Source organism: Ranitomeya variabilis, chromosome 2, assembly GCF_051348905.1.
Source record: "Ranitomeya variabilis isolate aRanVar5 chromosome 2, aRanVar5.hap1, whole genome shotgun sequence".
In the NCBI taxonomy this organism is placed as follows: Eukaryota; Metazoa; Chordata; class Amphibia; order Anura; family Dendrobatidae; genus Ranitomeya; species Ranitomeya variabilis.
In genome coordinates, this window is record NC_135233.1 from 546,450,616 (window position 1) to 546,464,851 (window position 14,236).

Sequence of the window (14,236 nt, forward strand, 5' to 3'; positions counted from 1 at the left end):
AGTTAACACATTGCACAGGCCCAGTCCACAGGGTGGAGCTGTCCTAAATACTGGAGGCCTCATGGCAATTGGTCAAGAACAGATTAGACAGGTGCGCCCTGATTTTATAAGAACCAGAGAGTTCTGGGGCCGCCCCCCTATGCACACAGTCAGGAAGCCTGCAGAGAGCAGAGGCACAGAATATGGAGCTGGCAACAAACAGAAACCACAACATGACCTGGAGCAGTGGGTAAGATAGTGTGAGAGATGAGAGGCCATGCCGTGATGCCAGAAGAGTTGTTACAGCAGGCCACAGTTTTCAAGTATCATGGGAAAGAAAAAGGATCTCTATGCTGCCGAAAAGCATCAAATAGTGCAATGCCTTGGTCAAGGGATGAAAACATTAGATATTTCCTGAAAATTTAAGCTTGATCATCCTACTGTTAATAGATTTGTGACTGAATCTGAGCAGAGACGTGTTCATGCTGATAAAGGCATAATGAGGAAGGCTGCTGCCAGGCAAGTTCATCAGATTAAGAGAGCAGCTGCTAAAAAGCCATTACAAACCAGCAAACAGATATTTGAAGCTGCTGGTGCCTCTGGAGTCCCTCGAAGCTCAAGGTGTAGGATCCTTCAAAGGCTTGCTTTGGTTCATAAACCTACTATTCGGCCAGCCCTAAACAGTGTTCACAAGCAGAAACGGTTGCAGTGGACCTAGACATACATGAAGACTAATTTTCAAACAGTCTTTTTTACTGATGAGTGTCGAGCAACCCTGGATGGTTCAGATGGATGGAGTAGTGGATGGTTGGTGGATGGCCACCATGTTCTAACAAGGCTGCGATGTGAGCAAGGAGGTGGAGTGATGTTTTGGGCCGGAACCAAGGGGAAACAGCTGGTAGGGCCCTTTAAGGTTCCTGGAGGTGTGAAAATGACCTCTGTAAAGTATATAAAGTTTCTGATTGACAACTTTCGTCCATGGTATAAAAAGCAGAAATGTGCCTTCAGGAGCAAAATCTTCTTCATGCATGACAATGCACGATCTCGTGCTGCCAAGAATACCTCTGAGCAGGGCCGATTTTAGACAAAGTGGGGCCCTAGGCAAAAGTTTAAAATGAGGCCCCTAATACTCACATATTGCACCATGACGCTCAAACATTTTGGTTGGATTTACGTGCGTTGAGTTCAGACCGTTCGATACGTGTTATTGACAATATTGAAGCCGTTTGGCTCTTGCTTGTCGGCCTCTTTACACGTCCGAGGAAGAATAATGGGGACAGAACACTAATAGATCAATCTGTCCCCATATACTATCATGTTATAAGTAGCTGGGCTGTATATATCTATATATATAATTGTCTAAGGGTTTTTCCGTCTGTCTGTCTGTCTGTCTGTCTGTCTGTCTGTCTTTCTGTCTGTCTGTCTGTCTGTCCTGGAAATCCCGCATCTCTGATTGGTCGAAGCCGCCAGGCCTCGACCAATCATCGACGGGCACAGCATGGCGACGATGATGTCATAATGGAAATCCCACGTCTCTGATTGGTCGAGGCCGCCAGGCCTCGACCAATCAGCGACGGGCACAGTATCGACATAGATGTCATAATGGTTGCCATGGCGACGATGATGTCATAAAGGTTGCCTCGACCAATCAGCGACGGGCACAGTCTGCCGCGAATTCTGGAATCATCATTGTCCATATACTACGGGGACATGATGCATATTCTAGAATACCCGATGCGTTAGAATCGGGCCACAGTCTAGTATATATATATATATATATATATATATATATATATACTGTATACACAGTGGGGCAAAAAAGTATTTAGTCAGTCAGCAATAGTGCAAGTTCCACCACTTAAAAAGATGAGAGGCGTCTGTAATTTACATCATAGGTAGACCTCAACTATGGGAGACAAACTGAGAAAAAAAAAATCAAGAAAATCACATTGTCTGTTTTTTTATCATTTTATTTGCATATTATGGTGGAAAATAAGTATTTGGTCAGAAACAAAATTTCATCTCAATACTTTGTAATACATCCTTTGTTGGCAATGACAGAGGTCAAACGTTTTCTGTAAGTCTTCACAAGGTTGCCACACACTGTTGTTGGTATGTTGGCCCATTCCTCCATGCAGATCTCCTCTAGAGCAGTGATGTTTTTGGCTTTTCGCTTGGCAACACGGACTTTCAACTCCCTCCAAAGGTTTTCTATAGGGTTGAGATCTGGAGACTGGCTAGGCCACTCCAGGACCTTGAAATGCTTCTTACGAAGCCACTCCTTCGTTGCCCTGGCAGTGTGCTTTGGATCATTGTCATGTTGAAAAACCCAGCCACGTTTCATCTTCAATGCCCTTGCTGATGGAAGGAGGTTTGCACTCAAAATCTCACGATACATGGCCCCATTCATTCTTTCATGTACCCGGATCAGTCGTCCTGGCCCCTTTGCAGAGAAACAGCCCCAAAGCATGATGTTTCCACCACCATGCTTTACAGTAGGTATGGTGTTTGATGGATGCAACTCAGTATTCTTTTTCCTCCAAACACGACAAGTTGTGTTTCTACCAAACAGTTCCAGTTTGGTTTCATCAGACCATAGGACATTCTCCCAAAACTCCTCTGGATCATCCAAATGCTCTCTAACAAACTTCAGACGGGCCCGGACATGTACTGGCTTAAGCAGTGGGACACGTCTGGCACTGCAGGATCTGAGTCCATGGTGGCGTAGTGTGTTACTTATGGTAGGCCTTGTTACATTGGTCCCAGCTCTCTGCAGTTCATTCACTAGGTCCCCCCGCGTGGTTCTGGGATTTTTGCTCACCGTTCTTGTGATCATTCTGACCCCACGGGGTGGGATTTTGCGTGGAGCCCCAGATCGAGGGAGATTATCAGTGGTCTTGAATGTCTTCCATTTTCTAATTATTGCTCCCACTGTTGATTTCTTCACTCCAAGCTGGTTGGCTATTGCAGATTCAGTCTTCCCAGCCTGGTGCAGGGCTACAATTTTGTTTCTGGTGTCCTTTGACAGCTCTTTGGTCTTCACCATAGTGGAGTTTGGAGTCAGACTGTTTGGAGGGTGTGCACTGGTGTCTTTTTATACTGATAACAAGTTTAAACAGGTGCCATTACTACAGGTAATGAGTGGAGGAAAGAGGAGACTCTTAAAGAAGAAGTTACAGCTCTGTGAGAGCCAGAAATCTTGATTGTTTGTTTCTGACCAAATACTTATTTTCCACCATAATATGCAAATAAAATGATAAAAAAACAGACAATGTGATTTTCTGGATTTTTTTTTTCTCAGTTTGTCTCCCATAGTTGAGGTCTACCTATGATGTAAATTACAGACGCCTCTCATCTTTTTAAGTGGTGGAACTTGCACTATTGCTGACTGACTAAATACTTTTTTGCCCCACTGTATATATATATATATATATATATATATATATATATATATATATATATATATATATAAAACTCTAGTCTGTTCAGCCAGTATTTAAAAATGTGCATGGCGCACACACTCACACTCACACACTATCACTGTGTGTTTATACCCAGCCATCTACATATACTAATAACATATATTCAAGTTAGAATAATGCAAAAAATTATATATACTGTGTGTATATATATATATATATATATATATACATACATACATATATGGCACACACTTATACACAGACACACACATACATAGCACGCACTTATACACACACATATATATGGCATACTTATACACACACACACACATACATAGCATGCACTTATATACACACATATACATGGCATACACTTATACACACACACACATACATAGCACACACTTATATACACACATATACATGGCATACTTATACACACACATACATAGCACGCACTTATATACAGACACACACATACATAGCACGCACTTATACACACACACATACATAGCACACACTTATACACACATACATAGCACGCACTTATACACAGACACACACATACATAGCACACACTTATACACACATATACATGGTATACACTTATACACACACACATACATAGCACGCACTTATATACACACATATACATGGCACACACTTATACACAGACACACACATACATAGCACGCACTTATACACACACACATACATAGCCCGCACTTATATACACACATATACATGGCTTACACTTATATACACACATACATTGCACACACTTATATACACACATATACATGGCATAAACTTATATACACACACACACACACACATACATAGCACGCACTTATATACACACATACATGGCATACACTTATACACACACACATACATAGCACACACTTATATACACACACATATACATGGCATACATTTATACACAGACACACACATACATAGCACACACTTATATACGCAGATACATAGCACGCACTTATACACAGACACACACATACATAGCACGCTCTTATACACACACATACATAGCACGCACTTATATACACACATATATATGGCATACACTTATACACACACACTTACATAGCACGGACTTATATACACACATATACATAGCATACACTTATACACACACACATAGTATGCACTTATATACACACACACATAACACAAACTTATACAAACACACATGGCACGCACTTATACACACACACGCACACATGACACGCACTTATATACACACACACAGACACGACACGTACTTATACACATACACGACACGCACTTATATATATACACACACACGACACGCACTTATAGACACACACACAGACACGACACATACTTATACACATACACGTCACACACTTATACACACACACACTTACACACACACACACACATGACACGCACTTATAGACACACACACGGCACGCACTTATACACACACACACACACACACACACACATGGCACGCACTGAACACACACACATGGCACGCACTTATACACACACACACGACAAGCACTGAACACACACATGGCACGCAGTTATACATACACACGACACGCACTTATACACACACATACATGACACACACTTTTACACACACACACACGACACGCACTTATACACACACACATGGCACGCACTTATACACACACACACATGACAAGCACTGAACACACACACATGGCACGCACTTATACACACACACACACACAACACGCACTTATACACACACACACACGACACGCACTTACACACAAACATAAACGGCACACACATGCTGCACAACAAATGCTCATTTGATACATGTGATTCACATAAACACATACACATAGCTCAGACAGCACACACTACACATGCCACACGCTATACACACACCACACATACATACACTGCACACACCTCAGATACACAGTGCTTTATGCTGGAGGGAATGAAATGTTCCACACTATCAGATGTAGCTCCTCCTGCTCCCAGCAGACACCTTCCTGCCATCTCCTCTGCTGGGACTGCCAACAAAAGCAGGAGGAGCTCACAGCAGGACAGGAGCCATCATCACCAGGAGCAGCACACAGTAGGACGGTGCTCTTCTACTTATCTGCCAGCTTGGTTGGTAGGTGCTGGGTCTCTCTCTCCCTTCCCCTCATTGGCTCCGTGCAGGAGGACAGGCGCACTGGCCAATGAGCACTTCTGTCACGCTGATGGGGGCGGTTCAGTGGCCGCTGCTCCTGTGCTTCACTGAACGCTCCTATTTTACTGTTACAAACATTCCCAGAGTACATGGCCTTGGTGACATCACGGTCACATGGCAGGTCACCTGATCGTGATGTCACTTCAGGTCCTTAACCAGTCTACATCGGAAGCTTCACTGATAATGCTATTATCAGTGAAGCTTCTGCTCTAGATGCTGGGGGCCCCCAAGGGAGTGGGGGCCCCAGGCAGCTGCCTAGTCTGCCTTGCCCTAACGCTGGCCCTGCCTCTGAGTCATTGACTGCTATGGGCATAAAAGGAGATAAACTCATGGAGTGGCCATCATCTTCCGCTGGCCTCAACCCTAGAGAGAACCTTTGGAGTATCATCAAGCAAAAGATCTATGAGGGTGGGAGTCTGTTCACATCAAAACAGCAGCTCTGGGAGGCAATTCTGACTTCATGCAAGAAATACAAGCAAAAACTCCCCCAAACTAACAAGTTCAATGGATGCAAGAATTGTGAAGGTGATATCTAATCTATCTGTGCCTAATAATTTGGAACAGTGCATTTTGAGTTTTAATTAATTTTGGAGATTGTACTGTTATCATTGGGAGGTCTCTTCAATAAAATTCGATGTACACTGGAACGAGTGATGACTTTTATTAGACTGAAGGTCATTTGCACCGACCATTTATATATATATATATATATATATATATATATATATATTTGTACTGTGTATATATATATATATATCTTTATTTTTCATACAGAGCTAGATAGCAGACTAGCTGATAATTTAATTGTCGGGTTCTGTAAAATCATTACAGAACCTGACAGGATGTGACACATGGTTTACATGCGGTAAACCATTGCATATCCGTTAGAGATTTTTATATGTCCCTCGCTAATAATGTTAGTAGTTGTGTGTGTGTGTGTGAAATTTTGGAGCTGTAGGTGTTAAGTTAAAGGATTAATTCACTGACAAAACTGGCATGGGCACCAGCGCAATTTTCTCTGCCAGAGAGGGAAAGCCAGTGACTGAGGGCAGAGATTAATAGCCTAGAGAGTAGAGAGAGACCATGGTGATTGCCTCCCATTCTGGCACTTAGCCTCTCTCTTCCCATTGCCCTGTAGCATTGGCATATGGGGTAATAAGGGGTTAATGTCACCTTGCTATTGTAAGGTGACATTAAGCCTGGTTAATAATGGAGAGTTGTCAATATGACACCTATCCATTATTAATCCAATAGTATGAAAGGGTTAAAAATACACACACATTAAGAATAAAATCTTTTAATGAAATAATGAACCACACAGGTTTAATATCTTTATTACACTCTCAATCCAAGCAAAGCCCTCATTGTTCTGTAAAAAAATCCAAATAAAAAAGCAACAATATCCCATACCTGTCAGCCGTACAGTCAAGTCCCACACTGCAATCCATTTCTAGGGGTTAAATAGTTTACAACCTGGAGCCGTGCTAATGTTACCTGCTGGGCTGTAAACCAAGGAGGAATGAATTAAAAACTGCCTGCACAGCCTCCCCGTCTGACCAGACATGAATTCTGTAGTGTGGGAAAGTTTCTGAACATTTTACCATGCTGTCAGTTCACTGAGGGTCAGACGGGGAGTCTGCGCATGCTCAGTGACGTCAGCGGTAGTCGGCCCCACCTGACCTGAGGTGAACTTGGCAGCATGGGAAAATGTAAAACATTATTAGGGAGGGACATATAAAAATCTAATGGATATGCAATGGTTTACTGTATGCAAACCATGTCTCATATCCTGTCGGGTTCTGCAATGATTTTACAGAACCCGACAATTGAATTATATATACCTATACTATGAACAGACATTTATTTTATCCGTTCTATGTTAACCTGTCAGTGTGATTTTACTGCACACCACACTGAATTGCCAGCTTTTCTAAAGGACACCGGTGTGTACAGTACAGACCAAAAGTTTGGACACACCTTCTCATTTAAAGATTTTTCTGTATTTTCATGACTATGAAAGTTGTAAATTCACACTGAAGGCATCAAAACTATGAATTAACACATGTGGAATTATATACTTAACAAAAAAGTGTGAAACTACTGAAAATATGTCTTATAGTCTAGGTTCTTCAAAGTAGCCACCTTTTGCTTTGATGACTGCTTTGCACACTCTTGGCATTCTCTTGATGAGCTTCAAGAGGTAGTCACTGGAAATGGTCTTACATCAATCTTGAAGGAGTTCCCAGAGATGCTTAGCACATGTTGGCCCTTTTGCCTTCATTCTGCGGTCCAGCTCACCCTAAACCATCTCGATTTGGTTCAGGTCTGATGACTGTGGAGGCCAGGTCATTTGGCGTAGCACCCCATCACTCTCCTTCTTGGTCAAATAGCCCTTACACAGCCTGGAATTGTGTTTGGGGTCATTGTCCTGATGAAAAATAAATGATGGTCCAACTAAACGCAAACCGGATGGAATAGCATGCCGCTGCAATATGCTGTGGTAGCCATGCTGCTTCAGTATGCCTTCAATTTTGAATAAATCCCCAACGGTGTTACCAGCAAAGTACCCCCACACCATCACACCTCCTCCTCCATGCTTCACGTTGGTAACCAGGCATGTAGAGCCCATTCATTCACCTTTTCTGCGTCGCACAAAGACACGATGTTTGGAGCCAAAGATCTCAAATTTGGACTCATCAGACCAAAGCACAGATTTCCACTGGTCTAATGTCCATTCCTTGCGTTCTTTAGCCCAAACAAGTCTCTTTTGCTTGTTGCCTGTCCTTAGCAGTGGTTTCCTAGCAGCTATTTTACCATGAAGGCCTGCTGCACAAAGTCTCCTCTTAACAGTTGTTGTAGAGATGTGTCTGCTGCTAGAACTCTGTGTAGCATTGACCTGGTCTCTAATCTGAGCTGCTGTTAATCTGCGATTTCTGATGCTGGTGACAGATAAACTTATCCTCAGAAGCAGAGGTGACTCTTGGTCTTCCTTTCCTGGGGTGGTCCTCATGTGTGCCAGTTTCTTTGTAGCACTTGATGGTTTTTGCAACTGCTCTTGGGGACACTTTCAAAGTTTTCCCAATTTTTTGGACTGACTGACCTTCATTTCTTAAAGTAATGATGGCCACTCGTTTTTCTTTACTTAGCTGCTTTTTTCTTTCCAAAATAAAAATTCTAACAGTCTGTTCAGGACTATCAGCTGTGTATCCACCAGACTTCTGCACAACACAACTGATGGCCCCAACCCCATTTATAAGGCAAGAAATCCCACTTATTAAACCTGACAGGGCACACCTGTGAAGTGAAAACCATTTCCGGTGACAACCTCCTTGAAGCTCATCAAGAGAATGCCAAAAGTGGTAAAAGCAGTCATCAAAGCAAAAGGTGGCTACTTTGAAGAACCTAGAATATAAGACATACTGTATTTTCAGTTGTTTCACACTTTTTTGTTAAGTATATAATTCCACATGTGTTAATTCATAGTTTTGATGCCTTCAGTGTGAATTTACAATTTTCACCTGACTTGTGCACCACCAACGAGGACCTTGAGTGCCGTGTGTAACTTCTTTACAATTTTCATAGTCATGAAAATACAGAAAAATCTTTAAATGAGAAGCTGTGTCCAAACTTTGGTCTGTACTGTATCTCTCACAAGTCACACTGATGGTCTGTGTGGTATGCAAGTTTTTCTCGCACCCATAGACTTTCATTGGTGAGTCTCGGTCATAATATGGTTTAAATCGCAGCATGCTGCGATTTCTCTCACACATATAATAAGGCCGAGAAAACAACAGATGATAGATGATGATACTGTAAGTACATCTGGCCAACCTGCAGGTGGGAGTTAAGGTCCAAATTTTGCAACAGTGCCTGTTGGACTCTAGTTATGCCACTGTTCATTGGTATGTTGTTTTTACTGCTTCCTTTTCAGAGCACATAGCTTAGAGGGAACAGTAAGCTATCATGCAAAAAAAAAAGAGCTGATGCAAAAGGTAACCCTCACTTAGTAGTGGCTGGCTCACCCAAATATTGATATACCATTCATAAATATAAACTCTTTGTTCTCTCTCGTATGTATATAATGTGCTGTACAGTATAAATGTGAGAGTAATGACACTATATTCTATTTATCTTCACCTATCTTTGCACATAGAGAACAATGGTTATTACAGATCTGTCATCAGTGAATTATGATGAGAAACAGTGGAAATATCCACATGAGTTTAATCCTGAGAATTTCCTGGATTCTGAAGGGGATTTGCTGAAAGTGGATGGATTCTTGCCCTTCTCTGCAGGTAATGAAAGGAAAATGGATAGAGAGATTGTTAACTGTGTCATAAAGCAAATACCAGGGCTCAATTTTCACTCATCAGAACCACAGACACAATATAAACTATACACTCACCGGCCACTTTATTAGGTACACCTGTCCAACTTCTTGTTAACACTTAATTTCTAATCAGCCAATCACATGGCGGCAACTCAGTGCATTTAGGCATGTAGACATGGTCAAGACAATCTCCTGCAGTTCAAACCGAGCATCAGTATGGGGAAGAAAGGTGATTTGAGTGCCTTTGAACGTGGCATGGTTGTTGGTGCCAGAAGGGCTGGTCTGAGTATTTCAGAAACTGCTGATCTACTGGGATTTTCACGCACAACCATCTCTAGGGTTTACAGAGAATGGTCCGAAAAAGAAAAAAAATCCAGTGAGCGGCAGTTCTGTGGGCGGAACTGCCTTGTTGATGCCAGAGGTCAGAGGAGAATGGGCAGACTGGTTCGAGCTGATAGAAAGGCAACAGTGACTCAAATCGCCACCCGTTACAACCAAGGTAGGCCTAAGAGCATCTCTGAACGCACAGTGCGTCGAACTTTGAGGCAGATGGGCTACAGCAGCAGAAGACCACACCGGGTACCACTCCTTTCAGCTAAGAACAGGAAACTGAGGCTACAATTTGTACAAGCTCATCGAAATTGGACAGTAGAAGATTGGAAAAACGTTGCTTGGTCTGATGAGTCTCGATTTCTGCTGCGACATTCGGATGGTAGGGTCAGAATTTGGCATAAACAACATGAAAGCATGGATCCATCCTGCCTTGTATGGAGCATCTTTGGGATGTGCAGCCGACAAATCTGCGGCAACTGTGTGATGCCATCATGTCAATATGGACCAAAATCTCTGAGGAATGCTTCCAGCACCTTGTTGAATCTATGCCACGAAGAATTGAGGCAGTTCTGAAGGCAAAAGGGGGTCCAACCCGTTACTAGCATGGTGTACCTAATAAAGTGGCCGGTGAGTGTATATATATATATTTATAGTTTCTATCATATAGTATATATGAAAAAATAAAATTATACTGAAAAATGGTGCTCAAAACAGGTATCATCAGGGAAAATAGAAATATGTAAACATTTTAGTATAATGACCCAATATGGAGATCTACACTAATCTCTCCCTAGAATATGCTGTGACTTACCCTACTTGCCAGCGGAGGTTGGCACCTAGTTGTTGACGTGATGGCGCCCCCGCTCAACGTCGGTAGCCCTGAAGGCCCTGGTGCACTCTTGACATACTAAACATAGAACGTACACATACAAAGATAGAGCCATAGAGTAGTCTCTTGGGGGAGTTAGTAAAAATAGACTCTAAACCTAGGTATCTCAATGTCCTAAAATAGTGACCAATTCATCCTATGATGCTATGATGCTAGTCAGCCCCTGTATAAGATAGAATCGAGGTATCGGTTCTTGTCCTCTAGAGTGTACAGAATTTGGCTCCAAACAATCTACAAATTGTGTAAAGTGCTGTGTATAGGCCCTTACTATACCTCTGTATGCTTTAGATTTCGGTTGAACTCGATGGACTTAAAGTCTTCCTTCAACCTTAATAACTATGCTACTATGTATATGGAGGTTTTTCCATTCATGGATGAATGGAAGTCATGGGTGCTCCATTGCATTTCCTATATAGAGGTGTGTGAGCAAAACAATAGAGTCTCTTAAATAATCACTGATCATGTGATGATTATGGGGGGTTTAACCCACCAATCTCTGGAATTGGACCATGTTAGAATGGAGCGAAAGCTGCACATCTGCACCACCCTTTCAATCATTGTCCATAATACTCCCAAGTGCTGTACCCAGCTATCCCACAGACAATGGATAAAGCAGTGGTAAGCAGGTGCAACCATGGCTCCATTCAAATGGAGTATTCCAGAGCCATGTTCTTGTGGTATGACCAATGATTTAGGTAGTTCTCACCTATAGGCTTTGTTCACACATCAGTATCTTTGATCAGTATTCATCATTATTTGTTTATCAAAACCAGGAGTGTCTCCAAAGCACAGAAGAGGTGTCAATCATTCAATTGTAGTTTTTCTCTATAAGTTCCACTCCTTGTATTGGCATACAAACACTGATGCAAAATACTGACCAAATACTGACATTTGAATAACGCCATACAGTCACTTTAGGGCCAAAGCAACTACCAACTATTAGACCTCATATTCGTCAAGACCTCCGTTCACTGACTATCTAGGAACTGCTACTTCTCTGTAAGGTCGCCAACAATGCTGATAGTCTTCAAGGCGCAATCCTTAACTGCTTGCAATCTCCAATCCACTTCTGCTTTGTAGCTTTCTCTCTGGCAATATCATAGTGTACAGCAGTAGTCTAGAGCAGGATTTAGGACACAGCTACAGGTCTGCAACCATCTTGAAGTTGCCCTTTTTTGGCGGTTACTACTACCACAGGACCTCTCTGTGTGCAGCTTTCCCATAGCACACCAGTCTGACTGGCTAACAACTACTGCCAGGTGACACATATGCCTTCTTGCTTACTTTACCCCCACCAAGAACGAAGCCTGCTTGGGTCAATGTTCTGGCCACCAGATGTGACCTGTGTTCCCAGTCTGTGACACTCAAGTTTATCAATAAAGGCCATGCATAAACATTTTTTGCTAGATGTGGGATTTCTTAAAGGGTCACAAAACCTAACATGAAAGATCATGACTCAGATTTGGCACAAAATAGTTGAAGGATACATATTGTGTATGAGAGGAAGGCAGTCATGCTAAGGTGGTTCTCCTCGACAACTCCTTTATTTCTTGTAGAAGGAATGCTGTAATGTTTATATAGCGATTACTGATATTATTCAGGTTACAATTTGCCTGGTTGTGTGCTGCTCACTGATGATCTTCTCTTCTTGTCAGGACCCCGGGTTTGTCTAGGGGAGAATCTTGCTCGCATGGAGATCTTTCTCTACTTCACCTCTTTGCTGACACATTTTGAATTCCATTGGCCAGACCCCAAATCTCCTCCAGACACCACCCCAGTGTGTGGCATTACACAGGTTCCTAAACGCTATAAAATGAGGCTGGTTTCCCGGGAAAAAAGTTGATTATCTCTGTTATAAGTAATATTTTCAGATTATTATGGTAACACTCAACTGCTACAATAGGTTACAACAACTGTTGTGTTGTAAATTGTCTTTGATCTGCATGCAGGATGTTATAAACCAGGGGCAGCTGATCAGACTGATATAGTTTTGTGGGGGGAAATTCAGGCTATACATAGGGAATCCCCCCAAAAATAGATATTAAAATATAACTTTTATTGAAATAGGGTTAAAAGGGACAAACAAATACGATAACAAACACGATCCTAAAAAGTGCACACTGCGTTCACCCTAAAAATAATCCCGGGCCTGAACACGTGCCTACTAGTGATGAGCGACTCTACATGTTGCTCGGGATTTCCCGAGCGCGCTCGGGTAATCTCCGAGTATTTGTTAGTGTTCTGAGATTTAGTTTTTATCGCAGCAGTTGAATGATTTACATCTATTAGCCAGCCTGAGTACATGTGGGGGTTGCCTGGTTGCTAGGGAATCCTCACATGTAATCAAGCTGGCTAATAGCTGTAAATCATTCAACTGTGGCGATGAAAACTTAATCTCCGAACACTAACAAATACTGGGAGACCATCCGAGCGTGCTCAGGAAAACCCGAGCAACGAGTACACCCGCTCATCACTAGTGCCTACCTGCGGAGGTTGGCACCCTATGAGAAACTATACGAGAATGGCGCCCCCGCTATTTGACGGCTGGCCCTATTTGCCCTGAAATGCCCTGAAGATAAGTGATGGCTAAAGTGCACTCATACTATCAAGGTATCATCAGTACTGTATTAGGGCAGCAGGAAAACAAAAAGGGGGTGATCAATGGGAAAGCAGGTGTTCTGGAAGGTAAATGGGCAGGTGACTTGCCACTGCTTCCACTCATCATCATTGGCCCCTGGGATTGGTGTCAATCAGGGTCTCCCAGGGACAGACATCGTGGAGCAGGGGTGCCATATCTGCTAACCAGTAGAGTGCCAATCTCCGCTGTGCAGGCATGATTTCAGCTTAGGTACAGCCTAGAGGGGTCACTTGTCACATTCTTTATCATATTTATATTATCATAATTAATGTATTGCAAGACACCTTCCCATTTACATTCCAGAACATCTGCTTTCTCATTGATCACCCCCTTTTTTTAGCCGTATTTCAATAAAAGTTATATTTTAATATCTATTTTTTTCAGGGTTCCCCTATGTATAGCCTTTTTCAAATTGAATCTCCCT

At 42.4% G+C, this 14,236-nt stretch overlaps 1 protein-coding gene across 1 annotated transcript in view; it reads left to right on the top strand.

The window, feature by feature from the left end:
* Nucleotides 1-13,267, top strand: part of LOC143807021 (cytochrome P450 2B4-like) — a 143,522-nt gene extending 130,255 nt beyond the window's left edge. Inside the window, exons 8-9 of the mRNA XM_077288175.1 lie at nt 9,776-9,917; nt 12,830-13,267. Coding sequence (XP_077144290.1) covers nt 9,776-9,917; nt 12,830-13,017 — 330 coding nt within the window. The 3' untranslated portion in view covers nt 13,018-13,267. The remainder of the gene's footprint in view (nt 1-9,775; nt 9,918-12,829) is intronic.
* Nucleotides 13,268-14,236: the final 969 nt, after the last annotated feature.